At 37.6% G+C, this 21,023-nt stretch overlaps 1 protein-coding gene across 3 annotated transcripts in view; it reads right to left on the reverse strand.

Annotated features, from left to right (window-relative positions):
• POLA1 (DNA polymerase alpha 1, catalytic subunit) overlaps positions 1 to 21,023 on the reverse strand; it is a 196,416-nt gene that overhangs the window by 122,702 nt on the left and 52,691 nt on the right. For all 3 annotated transcript variants that reach the window (XM_027727896.2, XM_027727895.2, XM_039391330.1), the window contains exons 27-28: positions 4,821 to 4,853; positions 3,158 to 3,250 (exon numbers count right to left, since the gene is read on the reverse strand). In XM_027727896.2, the coding sequence (XP_027583697.2) occupies positions 3,158 to 3,250; positions 4,821 to 4,853 (126 nt within the window). The remainder of the gene's footprint in view (positions 1 to 3,157; positions 3,251 to 4,820; positions 4,854 to 21,023) is intronic.

A 21,023-nucleotide genomic window follows, 5' to 3' on the forward strand; every position in this document is an offset into this window, starting at 1 on the left:
AATTAAGAGGCAGAAAATATGGGACTGAATGTGACCTTGCAGATAACTGACTCCAGTCCGTTTTACTAGGACAGCTACTCCACCTAGGTCTCTCACATAAATTAAGCAAACAAGGGACTACACAGCTGGGATCTAGACAGAAAAAGGAAATAGCTTTATAAAAACAGTGTCTTGCAAAGGCACTGGTTTTTTTCTTCCCACCCTCACCCTAAACCAGGGAGGAGAGGAAGAACTATGACTGCAGACCAGAGCTCTGAGTGTGCATGTTCAGGAAAAACCTGTACAAAAAGGCAAGTGTTTATTTTTACCCTTTTCCACAATATGCCTACTTTTTCTATAGCCTGATTTCCTTGAGATGAAAAGGTGCCATTTTTCTACACACAGGCTATGTCTTATCCACATACAAAAGCTCCAAATGGCACTTGCTGTGTTGTCTTAATATAGCACCAAGTATCAAGTGGCTTCACATCTCTTACCTCTGTTCTAAGGGGACAGAATTGCAACAGCTTAAAACAGCTCATGTACCTTCAGCAGCAAACTCTGGTTCCAGTACAAGGTCACCCACCTACTGGCTCAGCTAAAAGTTTCCCACTTGCATTTTTCTTTCTTCATGTTTTTACTTTATGTTCTTTAACAGAATATCTACATATGTCAGATGTCCTGTTCTGTATTCACATTCTACTTTTCACTTTCTTTCCTCTACAACTTACCTTCCCTCTTGATTTTCAGTATCTCCCTATCCACTCTCGCTCCATTATTTCCAGTTCTCTTGTCACAGACCACCAACTATGAACTTTCCTTTTCTCACATCTCACTGAAGTTTTATATAGGTTCAAGTTCTTTTGCCATCTAACATATACCCTCATTAAACACAGTACCTTCAGCATAAAATCTCACTGGTTTTCTATCTAGCTTTGGGCCCAGGTTACCAGTTTTAACCAAAACTTTCCTTACAAATTTTCCATGTATTTGCACACATATATATGTGTACTTAATTCTTCTCAGATCTCTATTTTTCCTATTGCAGGAATCATCATTACTTTGCTATCCCTTGTATATTTGTAAGTTTTAAAGGACATCATGAGGCAAAACCATTTTGCCAAGAGGTTCATCTTTTCTTTGTTAAAACAGTCAATTCCTTTGAATATTTTTCTGTGACTTTTAAAGTATTTCCAATTTTTTTTTTTTTTACATCATAATAATCAAGTGCTCAAACACCAGCAACATTGCACTATGGAATGTACTGCCAAATCTGATTCACAAGAATACAGTGAAAACAAGAAACATAAAATTCTGCTGCGTAATAACTAAAATGGGCATGGAGATAATGGAAGGTTAAGGACAGGAGCGAACACAACCAGAAACCTGTGAGAAAGCACGTGAGAGAATTTTCTCCAATGGAAAACCAAAATTAATCTCTTGGAGGAATGCCTTACCCCTGAAGATAACCTATAAATTCACACTTTATTCAGAACAGAGGTATATATTCACCAACAGCTCTCGCCATAATTGTTTGCATTAAACTTGTGTGCTTTCCATACAGTCCACTAGGCAAAAGTATAACTGAACATGAAATTTTGGGAAAGAAATTATTATGCAATGAAATAGTGACATTTCTTAGTGTTCCTCATCAACAAGGACAATTCTTTACCCTGATTTTTTTATATGAATTATGCAAAATGAGGAAAATATAAATGATAAAAGTGTTTTCAAAAAACAAGTAAATAAATATCGCTTCCTTGAAGAATAAACAAACAAGAAACATGAAACAAGACAGATACGAATCACTTTTTTATGACACAGAAAGAATATTGAGAGCCACAAAGCTCACAATTGTGATTCTAGATTTAAGTGTGCTTGTTTACAAACATAAGTTTATTTACTTTTAAAGTTTTCATATTTTGTACTTGATTTTAATCAAAACATATCTTTGTCCATTTTTTAAATTAAAAAACCAACCCCAACTGATACATAATACAGAAGTACAATGGATAAAAAACGCTTCAGATTTCACTCTTAAAAAGAATCATTAAGCAGGTGACAAGTTCAAAAAATTACCTATCTTCTCAGCAAACCTGACTGTAAGACAGAAATATTTAACATATTGTGCTGATCCTGTCAGACTTCATAACAATTATTATTATTTAACTGATCCTCTCCAACATTTAGGCAGCAAATGGGAGTACAGGGACAAAAACCAAATCAGAACGAAACCACACTCACACAAAACTAGAGTAAGATTACACTTTCTTATACACTACTGTATATACATTTAAAATCATCTATAGTCTTGCATGTGGCAAACAAAAAAGAGAGATTGCTTTCTTCCATGCCATCAGCCCTCCTGCTACTTGGTTATCAAGACATCAAGATCTTCCAATTTTCTGTGCTCCTGAATGCATCTAATTCTCAATGTACCAACTAGCATGAAGGTAGAAATAGTCTAAAAGATCCTAGAATCACTCTTGCCTTAAAATTACAGGACTTTTATTTAATACTACACTGAATGAAACCTCTGTGTTTTCTTTGGTCTTTTAGAGTTTTTGTAGCTCTCATTTTCATCACAATTTCTTCCATCTTTCAAAAACAACTTCACTTACATCTTCTCATCAAAAAGTTCTGAAACATTTCTTGCTTCTCTTCCAAAATTTCTGAGACCCCCAAAACTTCCATGTAATCAATTGCCAACTACTAATCAGAGAGATCTCTTCTGTATTTGGTATACCTTAGAAATTAATATTTGAATTTACCACTGGAATTCTAATGGCACATTGAGTGTAATAGAAATTACATAACTAAACAAAACTGAGAGACATCCCTCATGAAAAAAGTCAAAACTGTTCACATTGTACCTAGAATTAATGTGGAGGAGGAACTGTACCTTACATTTTGGCTTTCCAAATATTGAGATAATCTCCTGCTAACTTAGGATTGGTAAAAAAGCTCGTTATGCAATGAACTGTTTCATTTAATCTAATCACTTCTAAAAACACACAGAATAGCTACACCTGAAAAAGAGCAGTCTGAGATTTTACTACTTCATAGATTCCACATATTGTCAAGTTCTTCCTTGTGGCCTATTCTCTGCTTATGCCACGGAGTCCTCTCTTAATACCATCTGCTCCACTCAGCATAACAAAAGAAAAAATTCCCTTACCTTATTCCCCAGCTTGAAGACCTCATCCAAATTGGTACTATTAGTGTTTATCATAATGGAATCTGTGTCTCCATAAATCACCTCAAGGTTCATCTAAATGAAACAAATTGCTTTGAAAAACAAAATATAACTACTACATCTTTTTTAAGTCTCACGCTATTTTCAAGATTCAAAAATATCATTATCTGTATACTATCCCTTAAATACCAAAAAAACAGAAAAATGTAAAATAAATTTTTACTGAAAAGTCTGTATATTTCATTAAAACATATTTGTATTTAAAAAGAATAAAGAAACTGAAACCACTGACATGTTTAAAAAAAACCCCACTGCTCATTTGTGTACATAAGAGAAGTAGGTTATATCTTACTAAATGAATACTAGAAAAATAAGTCAGTGAACAAGTCTGATCTTGAGAAGCAGCAGGAACTCCAATCAAAAATAACTTTGGACTGCTAGGATACAAGAAGATCACTTCGGCTCAGAGACTGCTGGACAAATTCACACAAGGCATTTAGCCAAAGTGCTTGAAAGACAATACCACAGTCAGGTATCTTATTCTATTTGTAGCCATCAAAGTAGTATTGGGGAAAAAAAAGCTCACAGAAAAAAAAATACTTAGATACTCTATTTCAAGTAAATCTAGTGAAAGTATTGGCTAGTAGGTAACAATAACTGAGAATACCACAGCATTGTCCAGATTAGGCTGCTCTTCTTTACGCTTTTTCAGATCATGAATGTGGTTTCATATTTCCATCTTCCCACCTCCATCTTATAACTTCTGCTGTAATCTAATTATCTGTATTAGTCCTCCCCTGGGCAGCAGATCTTTCAGGGAACATGGCACTCCTTTTGGATAAGGATCTAGCTACTATGACTCACAAGTTTTATGTTCCCAGATTGAACTACTGAACAATTACACCTGGAGATCAATCCAAACACCTACTCAGTTCCTCCTCTCTGACTGACACTCTGCCCTTCACCTCATCTCTCATTCTGATCCATCTAACAATTCAAATGACCTACTTGGAAAAGGCTGTGTTCAAACAGCAGCCAGACTTCCATAATACTCCAGGATAAAGGAGCAAACTCTAGACAAATTGAAGCGCATAAAAAAGCCTGAGGTGCATATGAAAAGCCTAGCAAGAAAAAAAGAAGAGGAAAAACTGCCAACACCAGTAAATTTCACCAAAAAACCCAGGCAGATGAATATAATTACATAATATTAACTTAAAAAAATAACAAAAGGCAATGTCTTCAGTGATGGAAAATCAATGCAGCTGTAAAAACTGCAGCATGGCTATGTCCATGTTCAATTCCATATAGTCAAAAAACCACTCTGTGACAGAGTTTAAAGGATGCCAAAAAATAAACCATAATAAACCACTAGAACACATGGTGTAACAGGTCTATGAGTAAACTCTAATTAGCACTGTTGCTAATTTGCTTGAAACAGTCACGCATAGGCTTCAAGCAGGGGCCAGATCATATCTGTGGTAGGAAAAGAAAAAAGCTATAATCCATTACGAAGGATTACATTTGTAAACCAGGCATCCTAAGAAGTGATTTCAGGTCTGTTTGGGTTACAGTTCTCCTAGAATAAAAAAATTTCACCAGGTGTGCTCTTTAAGGGTTGTTGTTTAATGAAAATGCTCAGCATTACCTTCTGCACCATCTCCTTGGTATGCATCAAAATCTGAAATAAAAAAAAAATTATCAAAGATTAGCGTATGATATAATTACAGGCTAACACATGCAAACATATCCATTAGGTTGCTAACTCCAAATGCTCTCACCTTTCAAAACAAAGCAAACCACCTCTCTCCTGGCAACACACAGTCACCTCAATACTCCTATTACATGAGTAAATTCTCATTTGACCTTGTATTAATGCTATTATTAACTCCCCTAAAACAAGATTAAAACAAATCTCAAAATTGCATGTGCGCACACACATTCTACCTTAGGAAAAAACGAACACTGAATCAAATGGCTCAAATAAAACCTAATCAGCAAGGGCCAGAATTAAGTCTGTTTCAGTAATTTAGGCCAGTTGTCATCCTCATATCCATCATCTTATCTCTGAATGTCATTAAATTTTTTCCCAAAAACGTCCTGTCTTATTCAGTACAGCCTGGATAGTGCTCACTTAACAAGACATAGCCAAAAGGTTGATCACCCTTGTAATGATCTCAAAATGGGTCATCAAAAAGCAAACTCCTCATGGAAACCAGAACTGGGACAAGGAGCTGGGATAAAGATAGGATACAGATGTTGAATCAATGGGAAAATCCATGTGTAACTAAGCTTGTTCCTCAGCCAAGAGTTCATCCCAAGTTGTCCAAATGCTCTGAATAGCATCTCTTTGAACCTTAGAAATAGCTATAGAGACCTCATATGAGTAGGCTCCTGCTCCATCTCCAGGACTGGTCAGTACAGTGGAGAGGGGTGGGAGAGCATATCACCTGAAGCCACAGGTACAGCTGTAGCACAGGAAGAGAAAGTAAAACCAGCTCGATAAAAAAAATGTGTAGCTGCTGCAGCAGGAAGGGCTTGGTGAATCTCACACAGCTGCACAAGAACCAACATCTGGTCCATTCCTTCAGTCACTTGGCCATGGTTCCACTGTATTACCCACTTCCTTCTTGTCAACATCCTGGTGCTCTAGCACACAGCTCCAGATTCCAGTTCCCTGGTTTCAGTCCTTTCCATCATCACTCAGCATAAACTTCAGTTCTTCTTCAGTTAATCCTGCTACTCATATATATTTCTATTATAAATTTTCTGAAGATTACTTTGAACCACGTGTTATGTTACAGCTATGACAGATCAGAGTCTATTAGGTGAACCCAAACAATTTGGAACTATAAATTTTGTCAGACAACACACTATTTCAACAGCTTATATTAAATTTAGCAACCTAGTCTCAGTTTTACTATTTTTCATATGTTAAATTGTAATACTCCTTGGTTGTATTTGCCAAAAGGTGGAATTACGACTTTTAGTCAAGAAGCCTGTGACAGGGAGCTGAGCAGTAGAAATTAGCAGGGATGAGGCAAGAAAAAGGACTAACAGGCAAGAGCTGGCCATGCTCGGTGGGAGTAAGACCACCTTCAGGGAAATCTCATGACTTTCAGAAGGCCAAGGAGTCTAAAATGAAGCCAAGAGTCTTGACTGTCATGATACCGACTACAGCTATCACAGCAAGCAATTCTGAAACAGGGTGAAATGTCCACCTCTACATAACAGTACAGAACCAAGATGACAACCCTGTGATTCCTTTAATATGGCAAGTTTCTTTAATATTTCTGAACCTTCACACAACCAGAGTGATGCATACTGAAGTATGATGTTTTTTCGGTTTTGTTTTAAATTATGCACTGAAAGCTACATTCCCTTCAAGACATTTAAGGTCAGGTTCAGTTCCAAACTACAATGTAACTTTGACACAGCTGACTCACAACGCATGCCCCTATCAGGGTTATTCCCCAAGCACACATGGATACCCACAGTTTTACACTCTCTGGATCATGTTTAAAACACCCAGTTGGTTTAACAACCATCCACTGATGCTGCAAACTAGATACTTGGACAATGTGATGCCTGAACTCTGCTGAAAATGCAAAGAACTCAGCTGGCCACAATCTTCTATGCAGACAAAGAAGAACAGGAAAATGCCGAGTCTCAGCTGCAGATTCACCCCAAGCTGTAGGTGCTCAGACACACGTGATTCCATTTTAATCCGAAGTTTAAAAAAGGTACTCCACTCCTATTCATCTCCTAGTGAGTGATTCAGACAGCACAGCCCCACCACCTTTCCATGGAGTTTTGAAATTATTCTGAAGACATATCACTGGCATCAAATTTTGTATAAAGTAATCAAAATTGCAACATATTCACCACCCCACAACCCCTTCTCTCACTTATTAGCTAACTCCTACAGAGAAAGGTTATACCCCTCTCTTAGTACTCCAAAAGCAAACAGAAGTCCCTAAAACAAAATTTTAAAATTGGACAGAAATTAAGAGATTATATTGAAAAGAAAAGAAAGCCTACCATTTCCCCCTTGATCATCTCTGGCCTTTTCTATTTCATTCTCTGAAATAATGCTATCTACTAATAATGAGAAAGATAACTTTTTTTTTAAAGGAATAAACCCTACTAAAAAATATTTTGACTGTGCAAAAACCATTTCTCAGTTGTCCCTGAGGACAGCAGTGGGTGTAGGTAGTCACAACAAGAGGGTCACAGACGAGTAAGCTTCATCAAGTGACTGGCATATGCTAGTGCTACCCAGTCTGACAGGAGATCACTTGTAAGTGCCAACAGCTACAAAACAGAAGGTTATAAAGTATTGCTAAATTCATTAATAAGGCAGTCAGTAGTTATCTGATTTCACAGCAACACCTGCATATTTATCTTCTCATTACCAATTGGATGATGGAATTTTTTTCAAGCACATTTCAAAAATCTGCCAACTTCAAGTGTAGAAAAAAAATAAACTTTGTAGTTAATTTTTCCCTTAACAAAGTACAGCTGTTGAGAATAATTGTTCAAGATCTTACCCTGTAATGTCAACTGCAGCAGAACAAAGAGTATTTAATTAGCAAATCTATCCAGTAATTCAACACCTATTATATAAAATGCCTTCGTGATTTTATTCAGGATAATTTGCTAAGAGGGTTATTACTGACATTCAGATGAAATTTAAAATTCCTACGCAAGTCGAGTCATAATAGCAGTAATGATCCCCCCAATCAGGAGATACTGTGTCACACAAGGTTCTTTAGCAATGCAGCAGCCCATTTCCTGACTTCTTAATTCCTGGGCTCAGCTCAGTGAGAGCCCTTCATGCCAATATTTCAGTCAGCAATACATCCTTAATGGGACTCTATTAAAATACCTAGAATAAAAGAGGCTTCTCTTTTTTTTACTTTTTTTATTTTTTTTTTATTTTTGTTAAAAAGAATGACAGCCCTGCTATCATATCAATCCTTGGCGGTTTCTCAGAAATGCACAGCACAGGAAGGGAGGCTGGGAAGAGACAGAAGAAAGAAGGAGAGAATAAGAAAAATGGTATTGGGTAGTTTCCTTTTGCAAATAATATTGCACTGCTTATGAGAGCTGGATTGTCTCCTACTGCAGACAATCCAAGTAGGAAGAATTAATTGCCTGGCAACCCATCTGTACAGCCATGCCCCCCTCCCCCCAGCAAACATATACTTCTAAAAACCCGTGAACTTCTCAGCACAGTGAACATCTGTGAAATTCTATTTTAACTTTTTTCCTTGTAAAAGCAAGACTAGCAACACACATTCTCTCACCCATGAACTGCAATTCAATATAAACTGAAGGATTGTAATTGCAGACAAGCAATCATCAAACAGCAAAATTTGCTGTCCTAATCCCACTCCAACTCACTAATTACTTAATTAAATGAGGTTGTGATTTAAGACAGGGAATGATTAAAAATAAATATATATACAAAGAACAGCTTTATTATTATCCATTACATCAAATATTTTTAAAGATTCCTTATTTAAAACCAACTAAAGTACCTTCTGAGAAGAGGATGCTTCTGTGGGAACAAGCTAATATACCAAAGTTAAAAATCAATGAGACAGGACACAAAACTAATATGCTGAGGCAAAGATTTCTCTTAAAAACATTTTCTGTGGATTCCTGGGGTTGCAGACATGAAGGAACAGAAAGGGAGACTTAAGAGCAGACTGAAAAGACTGAGCAGAATCATTACAAAAACATTTTACCAGAGACACATCCCGCCCCAAAATAAAAATAATCACTTAGGCTTCACTTTGCTCAAGGAGAAAAGCCAGCAGTCTTAAGGCATTGGCAAAAACTGTATTTTTGAAGACTACTACAGTAGACCTGATACATTTTTCCACCTCATTTGTTTACTTGTGCAATTATATAGTAAAAAAATAAATCTGTCATCTGCTTTAGTAATTCATATTAGCTAGTCCTTCCCATGACACAGAGGAATAAATGGGCTGGAAAAACTGTGTTCCAGTAACACCACTCACTAATCTACCTAAGAAGTATTTCTGAACCTCTGTATTTTTGCAACATATTCATTAGATTTGCTAGGATTTTGTGTTAAGTAGCCTCTAGGACTGATAAACCACAGCCACAGGATGCTGCAAAAAGATTTTACTAAGGAGGATTTTCAATATAGGTTTCTATCATTGGACAGAGAGGTACATATGCCCTAAGCATAAGTGAAAGAAAGATGGAGGCCTTGTTTGCCACAAAGAATGAAGAATCACAATATAGCCTTTGTATCAGACAATGGATTTGATTTAGAAAAGTTTGAGTGATCAGATTCAAGTAGTTAATAAATAAGTTTGTTTCAAAGAGCTTTTACTGAACATTTGCTGTACTTCGACAAGGCAAAGCTACATTTTTCCAAAATGTACACTCTTAGGAAACATTAACAGCATCACAAATACACCCCATGCTGCCAAAATTTCCCCTTCTATGTTGTTTTAGGGATTGGTTTGGCTTTGTTTTTCTTCAGAAATGCTGCAATTGACAGCCAGTGATCCAACACAGCTTCTGGATATAAAATCACTATTGGATGGAGCCCCAAAACCAAAGGGGGAATGATTCCAAGAGCTGAAGCAGTGTACACAAAGACCCAGTGAAACATGTTTACATGCCAACAAAAAAGTAGAATCTTTTGCCTCACAAACAACAGAAAACACACAAAAAAAGGCAGCAATAGGAATGTGCTCAACACAACAAAAATCTTGTGTACCTTTGTCACATTTTGACAAGGAATGCAAAGATGACAGTAAAGCACTGAAGATGACACTGTGAGTCAAATTACAACTTGAAGACAATATTCCCTTGGTGCCAGAAACAATTATATCTTTAAAATTCTACAGTACCTCTATTTCAAGTATTTGTTGTGAGTTTTGCTGAAAAGGAAAACCAGAATTAATTCCTTACTAAGTTGTAAAATTATCATTTATTCTACACAATATATTACAAACCATGTTATACTAAAGTAAATTTTGCCTATTTTGGAAAGGATTCTTTTGTTATTAGGACAAAAGAAAGAATAATGAAACATACTCTTAACAGCACTGAACAAAATTAAAAAAAAAAAAACCAACCAAAAAGCCAAAAAAATACACACACACACCAACTTCTGTGTTGGAAGTGATTTCAAAATCTTGGAAACAGAGAAATGGAGTGCTCAACAATGAAGTTGAACACTTGAGTGCATAGAAGGCAACTGCCCCGGTTCTGACCCCACTTCCCAGAAGTGTTCTACGTTCCCAGAAGCAGCAAGAATACAATGTCCGTGTGGATAACTAGCTGTGAAAAAATGTCAGTACGGCAGGGGCATCTCCCAGCCCTCCAGAGAAACCAAACACCCGAAGCACTGACAGCTCCCAGAGAAGCACCGGGGCTCACTCTGGTGCCCACCCAGGACAGTATTTTCTTTCTAACTAATTCAAAAAGTAAACTCCCAAAACAAGTGAAAGAACAGGGAAATTTTTTCTATGTTTCACTTCATGAGAAAACAAGATCCACAACATCTAAAACCCCTTGAAGAGTGTGGTACTCAAACCAATTTCAGCTCATTAACTTTTGCAATTTTTTTTTATTCCAAGCCATTAAATAAATCCATGGTTGATGAACATTTTGAAGTTAACTATAAGATGTAAAGGTAGCTTTGCCTAATAAGACAACTGCAACTGTATCAAGAGCTAACTGCTAAATCACAAACCACAAGTAAATCCACTAATAAAGAAAATATGACAAGCATCATTTACTATTTCCTAATAAAACCAAAACATGTGTTAAGTTATTCAATATTTAAATACATACAGACAAGCATATCCTCTTTAGAGAAAACATCAGCATTTGTTTCAGTGAAATGAACAAACATTTAGACAGGAAAGCTTTGCTTTGTTTCCCCAACCGAACATGTTTAACACATTCAACAAAAGATATTCAGTCTTTCACTAGAAAAAAGTGAAATTACAAGAACATTGTAGATAATTGAAATTAATTATTTATAAACCAAGGTTTCCTGTTTGGTGAGACAAGTTAGAACCCAATCAAGGTTTAAACCAGAGCACATAGATTTGCCTCTGAATAACAGCAAACTCTATTCCCAAGTAGGGAAGGATAACCATACTATCCTCCAGATTAGGTTTAAAAGTTTTAGAAGTTATCTTTCAAATATATAATCATGTCTCTCAATCTTGAAGTGATAAAATTTAAGTACTGTCCCATCTCCAAGAAAAGTTACTCTCTTAGCCATATAATTAGAAGTCCTAGAAAAATCAGCATGTCTTAGAATCAGTAAAGACAGTTTTTCAAAAACATCAAGTATGTCTATAAACCTGAAAAAGAAATAAAACTAATACTCTAAAAACTGAAATATTTTTAAGCAGTAGATAAACTCAGTGCACTATCCAAGATGATGACAAACTCATTGAGAATCAAATATTCTCCCCACAGGTTGTTTTTGGGGGTTTTTTTGAGTGAAAAGCAGAAAACAGCACTTACAACTCTGTAAGGCCCTTCTCCCTTATTTTCTCACTATTAAAGAAAACTTTATTACAAAAAGAAAGGTATAGCACAGGAAAGGTCCTCTAAGGCAACAAGGGCATATGAAGAGTGGGCAGGAAGAGAACATCAATTACTTTCTTAAGGTTGTCCTGGTCAGCATCTTTTAAGTAATAACCACAACGTGTAAGGCTGGAGGAAAGGGAAGGTCTGGGAGAAGACAAGCAAGCGCTAAAGAGAAAAACAGATGCAGAACACACTTGCTACCTGATGAATATTCTTAAAAGAAAAAGCGCTTCTGCTGAAAAACACAGCCTTTTTCTTGAAGAACCAGGGGCATTTTGCAATAGATATACTGAACAGAACAAGACAAGCTCTGTCTAGACACAGGTGTATCCACTGAAAATGATCCTGAACTTTTATAGGAGATGAGAGGACATGCTAGTATCAGTAATGAATAGATTGTGTGTGGATGTTGTGTTCATCAAAAAGTCTTTTTAAGTGGTTTGAACTGCTTTAAAACTAAACTGCTCTTTCATCATGACTAAGTGGTTGTCTATCAAACCAACATTTATTCAAATTCAGAAAAGTATTTTAGCCTCTAATTAGCCCCACAAGAAAGTTCTCTTACCTCGTTTCTTAAATGTCATGAAGGATTTTCATAAAGCATATAATTTTGTTTCATTAAATTAGAAACATTTAGACAACACGACAGTTGTTTTTATAAAGTTAAACAATACTTATTCACCCTCCATGGTTGTAGCTGGTGTCAACACCGAGAATTGCTTGGACAAGGAAGGATCCATTTGACATGGGGCAAAATTATCTGTGCCAAGAGCCTTCCCAGGCTGGTAAGGAGAGCTTTGGACCAGGACTGACAGGGGCAGGAGTGCATGTCCATGATGGCAAGCAAAGGGTGGGGTATATTGTGAACAGAAGGACCAGTAACCAACAATGCAGGGCTGAAAAGGGCTCTCTTCAAGCATATCCACCTAAATAAAGGAGTGCCTGCAGGACAGTGTTAGAGAAAACTCTTGCACTTTCTAGGTTATCTCCCTTCTCCAAAGAAAAGGATCATTCTGAAAGACTTCAAAATAATCTGATTAAGGAAGGAGAAGCTCCTGTACATTCAGCTTCCCAACTATACTGGGATGTTCAGGTTTCCATCAAGCTACTCAAATGCAAAAGATGAGAGATCAGGTGTATACAGGTGCCTAGAGGTACTTAAAAAAACCCTCATGTGGTGAAAGCAAGTCCTTCTAGGATTTTTTAGGACTGCTCAACAACCACACACACACTGTATCAAAGAGAAGTAAGTGTCTTATTTCATGCAGGACCATATACACCAAGTGCTGGATACAAGGAAAACTGTTACTGCAAGTGGAGAAACCCTAGGCTTTGACATTGTGCCACCTTTCCTGGTTACAACAGATAGCTGAAAGGAATTTAATAAAGGCTATTCCAATTCCAAAGACCGATGAAACATCACTGAAATGAGCACTTGTAACAAATAAGGATTTTTACCAAGGTACCCATACAGGACTGAATAACTACCAGTGTTCAAGTCTTAGAAAATTACAGCCATATTTGGCACTGAGTAGGAGCAGAGCAGGTACCATCTCAAATATGTCCAAACACTAGCCATTGCATTGATGTGGCTTCTACACAGTCTCCTCTGACTAGCCCCTGTGGCAGCTCTTACCTGCCTTCTTAGGTGGTGCCAGGGACAAAAAACTAGTTTTATCTCTACATGTGACATTTAACCTTTCCTGCTTCAGGCAGGACCTAGTGATTGCTCCAAGGATGTGAAAATACAATGAGGAACATGCATAATTAACAGCATGAAGTCTCAGTCATATTTCCAAGATGGAGCTCCTCAGGACATAAAAGACTCTCCTAGAACAATATAAGCATTTGTAAAGCATGTCAGAAATAAAATCTATTGGCCTACCAAATGATTAGAATATGTATAATGTAGAAATATTTTATTTTTTTTTAAGTGCTCATTTAAGGTTTTAAACTATTTTTAAACTAACTACAAATTACTAGTTAACAATTCTAAATTGCTTGTTAAATAGGTCTTGCAACTGTAAGTCAGGAGTACGAACTGCAGGGCGGGTTGGGGCAACTTCACCTTTCTATAAGGATGTACAGTAAAGAAAAGAGCCCATGTCACTGGAAACTATTGTCTATCCACAGACATTCACAATATATCATAATCACTTAAAGAGCTAAGGAGGGAACCATATTTGATGTCATGGAGCTCCCGCAGAAATAGAAACTTGCTCCATGACACAATTTTGAGAGTACTCCAATTGAGAAAAACTGAGCTTCATGCAAAAGCAAATTCCTGAGAGGGACTACCCACACTCCAAGATTTCAGCACCTAATGGTCAATTGGGTCAGTTACCTGAAATTGTAGTCTAAGGCATTTTTAATACCATCTGTAGCCTCTCTCAAAACCCAGGACATCTGTACCGTTTTTAAAAACAGAACAAATTTAGAGGCTTATCAAAGCGTAGAGTTTAATTTTTCAGGACTATGAACTCATGCAAAGAAAGTACAATTTCAAAGCTTCTTTCATGCATTAGTCTGTTCAGCACTTCACGTAGAGCCCAACCATTTCAGTATTTAGAGTTTTACGGCTTCACTACTAATGAAGCTAAGTTGCTAAATTGTCATTGTACAATCCCACAGGACATGGATTTGTTTGTTACTTGTAGAGAATATGGAAATTTGAAGACTAGGAAAACAGACAAAGGTATTTAACCTTTCAGCATGACCCTCTAGGAACCCAATTCAAATACTGACTTTCAGCCACATAACAGATTAAAGTAGTGGAGTTTTGCCACTCATTCAATCCACATAATTCACATAAAAAGATATTGCTCAACAGGAATACATTTCTATTCTAATGATGGAAAAACCTTAATTACAAATGCAACTAAGGCTTGCTACTTCCCTAAATCCATTACTACAAGAGAGGCATGCTGATTATTTTTTAAATCTTTAATTTGTCATTTAGACCTACTGTTATCTCATTTGTAAAGAATTCAAAATACATTTGCACAAAACTAGATTTCTAAAACATTAACTATGTTTATAAATGTCTCACTTATTTCCCTACAGTTTGACAGGATTGATTTCATGCTACATACTTTAACTCAATCAATCTTCGACTTTGGAAATCTTCATTTAAATTCTTCATCCCACAACTTCTGTTAAAGAAAGAACATCACAACCTAAAGGTTTTGTTTAATCTAAAAACATAGCTAATAAGCTTTCCTACTTCTTATTACAGGAGTTTGAATCGTTAATAAAAAACTCAGCTTTCACTCATATGCCAAGGAAGCCTTCTTTCAAAGCTCTCTCTTGCTCTCACTTTTCAGTTTAAATAGAAGGCACCAGCACTAATTTACATTATTGTCACACCAGTCATTCAATATCCTCATTAGAATTATATCTGAAATGAGACCTGCAGGGGCCTGAGAGAAGTTTCAGTGCCAACATAATAATCCAACCACAAGCACTGGTGGACAGTGGCTTGATTTCATCCACTGCTATTACAGATACAAATGTTGCTAAGCTCCTTTTTAATGCCCTTAGATAACTACAGATACCTAAAATAAACAAATCAATCAACAACCCAAAACAGAAGCAAAGATAAGGATACATTGTAAGAACAGAAATTCCTGTAAGAATTTTCTGATATTCTAAGGCCTGTTTTGAACTAAAAAAAAATTAAAAATAGACAGAATCACAGAACCACAGACTAGCTGAAGTTGGAAGAGACATCTGGAGGTCATCTGGTCCAGCTCCCCAGCTCTAGCACAGCCACCTAGAGCTGGATGCCCAGAACCATGTCCAGATGCCTTTGAGTATCTCCAAAGTTGAGACTCCACAGGCTCTCTGGGCAACCAGTGCTAGGGCTTGGTCACCCCCACAGCAAAAAAGCATTTCCTGATGTTCAGATGGATCCTCCTGTGTTCCAGTAAACAAATACAACAAAAGGCAAACAAAAATCTATTGTTAAAATGACAAAAATGCCATGAATATGCCCATATATATTCCCAACTGAAGAATATCAAGTGCCCATGAAAAAATCAGGAATACTGAAATTTTTACTTATTAAAAAAATACATTAAATCTGCTGGGTTAAAAAAAAAAAAACAAAACAAAATACCTGCCCACTAACCTACAGGACACTGAAGAGATACTGCTGCTTTCTGACATAGGTAACACAAATTGTGGCAAATCTTGATGAGCTGTGAAACAAGAGACTTGAAAGGATTTTCCCAGGAAATATGTATAAAGGATGGTTGATAAGAGACACTTCTCTTTTGTAGGTCATGTTGTTTTCTTAGGCAGGGTACCCCAGAGTCCTTTATATTTACAAACCTAGACATTTGACAATATGTATACATACAATAATGGGAAGATATACACTTGAAAGTCAAGAACAAATCACAGTCTGACAGAGATTAATAAAAATGTTACTCTAAAATATGATCTAGAATGGACTTCATCTTTCTCAAGCTTATGATATTGGCAGCTATAATCTTAGGAAAAAAAAAAAGGAGGGGGGGAAAGGCTGAAGTGAACTCTGACAGTTCCCTCCTGGCCCATCACCATATGTTTGTTCAGATCAACTACATTTATCTAGAATGGATCAATTGTTCCATCCACCTGAACTACTATGATTTTTTTTCCGTTTAAAGTTCTCCCTTTTCATGAGCAGTTGCTCTCCCGCAATCCATCACACAAGAAAACTGTCAAAAAGCTGAAATATGGCAAATTCAAAGTATTTGAATATTTATTTGATTAAAGTATAGAAGATTATCCTTATTTGGTTAAAGTACAGAAGATTATCCAGTAGAAGAGAAAGGTAATTAACATCTAATTTCAAAGCTTTTTAAATGAGCCTCATCCCAACCACACTATAAGAGTTCTACACTAAAGAAGTTTCTCATTTTCATTCAAAAAGGCACACCTGGCAGACCAACAGTAACCCTACGAAAGAGAAAACAGAAGACAAAGAGGCATTCAGATCAAGCAAAAAACACGTTCCCTACTTTCTTCCACATGCGCTTGCAGTCTTATCATCAACTGAGTAACATCTGACTAAATGAGGTACACTCACCCTAACAGAGAGAGGTAATTTAACAGGTTAGATAGAGGAGAAAAGATATTTAAATTGCATGGAAGCTGAGCAATAAAAACAACTTACAAAGCCTGTAGCATACAAACTTGTAGAGTGATTTTGAAAAGGGTTTGCTGACACTGCTGGTGGTCGACTTTCCAAGCTTTAAAACAAAATGACTGTGCAGGTAATTTTTCTACAATGGCAAAACAAAATCTCCACTCTAAGCTGGTGATTTACAATCGTCCTGTCTTTCGTCAGGTAGAATCAAGCCCACGGCACTGACACAAGGTGTGTGCAGTTGAGACCTCTGCAAAAGATGCTGCCTGCTTTGAGAGAACATCTACTGTCTCTGGTGTTAAATATTTTTATTTCTATATACTGCAAGCATCCTTTTCTCCCAAGGCTTCCCACCCTGCTGCAGAAGACACCATAAGCAACAGAAGAGGAAAAAACACAAACAAACACAGGATCCTTCAAGTTTTTCAAGTTTCTGGGTAGTAAAAGGAAATGGTCTATATATTGAAAGAAAATACCAAAATTTATTACCAATACAGAAATTCTACACAATTAGAACAGAAAAAAACCTGGTTAGTAATGAGTCCTCAAAAACTGGGTAAACCAAACTGAAAATCAGTTTGAGACTCATGTCAGAGTCAAGCCCACCTAAAAAGCAATGATCCAGGAGAAACATTAAAAACAACCAAGTCTTTACTTGTCTTATCAAAAACTACCTCTGATCTCAACAGTGAGCAATATTGGAGGGACTTATGAGGCAGATGTCTTCCATACTAATGCTTCCCTATAGAAACACAGGGACAGCTAAACCCAAGAAGCACAGATGTCCCATGAATCCAAGTCAGTAGTTCCCAGCGAAGGAAGAAGGAGGTTACGTTTTAAGATAAGCTGTCCCTCACCCCCCTCTGCCAAAATAACAGATGCCTCTTGGAGCAGAAGCAGCTTCAGAAAAATACTCCAATTGCTGCTCCTGCTGTGGAGACAGGAATTTATGATGGGCTGTGGGAAGCACCCCACTGGCCTCAACTCTGAAACACCAATGAGGGCTGCATCATAAAGGACTTGCATACTGTGAGGGACTGCCGAGCATACCATAAAGCAAGAACACCAAATTACAATCTTAATTTTGCTTCCAAGCCCTGTATTTTCAGCCCTCAGCATAGATGTTTTTTCCCCCCAACAGAAAGCATTAGGTGTCAAAAGGTTCATAGACTTGGCTCACTGATTGATTTCTAGTCTAACTGATTTGTAAGGCTAATTAAGACATGGCCAAACTGTGTCCATGTCTTACTTAACACTGGTGTTCAAGCAAGTATCACACAATCTGATTAAAATTGACTAAAAGTGTCTTACTTCAGTAATCACTTAGACAGAATGAATTTTACATTAGCAGGATCAAGCACACGTCAGGCCTCAGTGGAAATGAAAAGGGCTTATAGTAATAGGATTTATAAATCCACCACATTAGGTTAATGGCTAAATGATTTACATGTAACTTTTCCCCCTCCTCCTCACCCTTCAACTCACACACAAAAAAATCCTATATTTGGCACCTTTAACGATGAGTGTCAAGGCAAAAACAGACGTTCTTTTTAATTAGCTGAAAATTAAAAGCCACAAGTGATCCTTCATTAACTCTTTCACTGCAGAAATAATGAATTAGATTTTTATAAAGCCAGAATTCTTGAAGACCCTAATGACCTTTTCAAACAACCACGACGAGCTATCTACATGCGCATAATGAAGCTCAAACGGTTTGAACCAATAAATATGCAACTGATAAAGTGAGATCTTTATTCCTTATAAAATTGTCAGTAATGGGAGTTCTTCATGTGACTGTTTTCAATTGCAGAGAAGACTCTAAAAGCCTTTGCTCTTTCTCAGCCAGCAATTCAATCCAACAGTTAGTAGCAGTTACTAATGACATTGGAATATAGATGGCTTAAAGCCAACCCTCCCTCTTCGCAAGTACTGGAATGTCCTACACCATGTGGTAAACCAGGTGCTTTGTTTTGTTCTTTTGGCAGCTGAAGCTTTTATTTTCTGGAAATTTGAAAACAAAGTCATTCAGCTGAGTCCCTGCAGTACTAGTCACTTGCATCTGCTTCATTCACTGGATACAGGCACAGAAGAAGTTCATCCACAAGTCCTACCTGTCCCCACCTTTCTCAAAACATAATACCAGGTCAGGTGGGAAGAGTGAAAGTTCAAGTTAAATGCACATCACCTTTATTTTCAGCAAAATTAATTAAAAATTGTCAGATAACAAGGTCACCATTTCTCAATGATACAGTGCTTTGCATTTTCAGGTCACTATACAGACATTATTAACCTTAATCCTGCTGTGGGATTAATTTAACTGCCAACATTGTATGTCTAAAAATAACTTATCAAGCATCTACCCATTGTCACCAGGCACAATTACTTTATCACCACCTCACTTTCTTTTCATGGCATTAGGAGGCCAGACAGCCAGTTGAGCAGCATCTCTCCTCTCCTTTACAGCCCAGGTCAGGAATAGAATACCCTTATAAATCCACGAGTACCAAAAAGTCTGGGTTGACAGACATCAGTCTGCTTCTCTTGGGAAGTTACCACAAGTTATTTTTGTTTCAAACAAGGACTGCGTTAGATGAAAGCACTTCAAAAGGAAGGTGCTTGCTTTTCAGCCCTGGCCTGGTGGCACGACAATAGCAGCAGCAGAGCCTGTCCCTGGTCCTCTCCTTTCCCTTGGCCGTCAGGGTATCGAGTTCACATTCTTTCCCCACAAACATTTGTCCGGTGTCACACAAAAGAGTGACCAACAAACCTGATACAGGGCTGTTAAATTCAGACAGCAAGGCACCACACAATGACCTTTAGAAGAACGATATTAACAGGTGGTTGGTGTCTAATACAAATAATTATATTACACTTTAGCAGCATGGACCAAAGTGGAAACACATTGTCTTGTCATCAGCAATTGAATAAGCCAAAGTAATGTTACCAGAATACCCTTTTAACACTCCTCTGTTACCTCTCTAACTACAGAGAACATCTCCTGTGGCGAAGCACAGCCGATGAGCTCCCAACTCTGTCACAAGGTATTTCATTTGAAAGTTTCATCAGAGTATGTGACATTTCCTTCTCTAAGCAAATCAGGCATCTCCTGCCAGCCTTTGGAGATCACACAGGAATGCTTCAAAAGTAAATTCAAGCATTGCTTAAGAATTTACCCTGTCTTTCCCCTTGGAAGCAGCCCACTGGAAACACATCCCTACTTCAATTAAAAAGAAAGAAACTGGTAAAAGAAGTTCAGCAAAGTTCTTCAAAACCCGTAAGAGAAACCACTACAAGTGATCAAATTAAATGCCCCTGCTCACTAATTAGTTTTTCCAATATCAATCATCTCAAATTAGCAACAGTTTTCACCAACCTTTAACCCTGAGACGAGTCACTGTTTTGACAGGACAGACAGACAGCTGTGGCAAACAGCCGCAACATTTTGGGACAGACAGCGATTTCCGACCATGTCTACAGCCAAACTTCACTTTGCTGGGGCCCAGGGAGACCCTCAGCATGCACCCCCTGCCCCTGCAAGGCTTGCACAGCCTGGGCACATGCCACTGGCAAGCCAGGCTGCAGCACAGGGCCAAGCAGCAGATCAGTTTCCTGTCAGCTGTGACAGGCCGACACTTAAGCTGCTCAAAGGCTTCTCATTCTTCCCCATAGAAAGGGGAGAGCAGGTTCAAGGACACTCCAGCCTGTCTAGAGTATAGGAGGGAGAAAGCTAGGAAATCACACCTCAAAACAACAGGGTAAGTAGTAACATACAGCTCAAATGTCCACACGTAGATGGATGGTGAAAGTACTTGGAAAATTAACAAAAAACTTGTCTACAGAGAAATATAGTGAAGACATTACTTAATCTTCCATGTAGTGGTGCAAGTCATGTCAGCTCTCTGCTCCTACAGCAACAAGCCAAAAGCAGCACATTCATTAGGGAATTGCCAGCAAACACCTCAGTTGGTCTGGAAGAGCAGCACAGAGAAAGAATAAATGGAGCACTGGTGCAGGACATGCTACTGGGTACAGCTCAGCAACTGCAAACCATCACACATGGCCAGAGCATCCACATAGACACAGAACGACATCTCCTCCCTTTCTCCCTCACAGGGAAAA

This window comes from Pipra filicauda, unplaced genomic scaffold (assembly GCF_003945595.2).
Source record: "Pipra filicauda isolate LSUMZ 115617 unplaced genomic scaffold, ASM394559v2 scaffold12_size5214236_pilon, whole genome shotgun sequence".
Lineage (NCBI taxonomy): Eukaryota > Metazoa > Chordata > Aves > Passeriformes > Pipridae > Pipra > Pipra filicauda.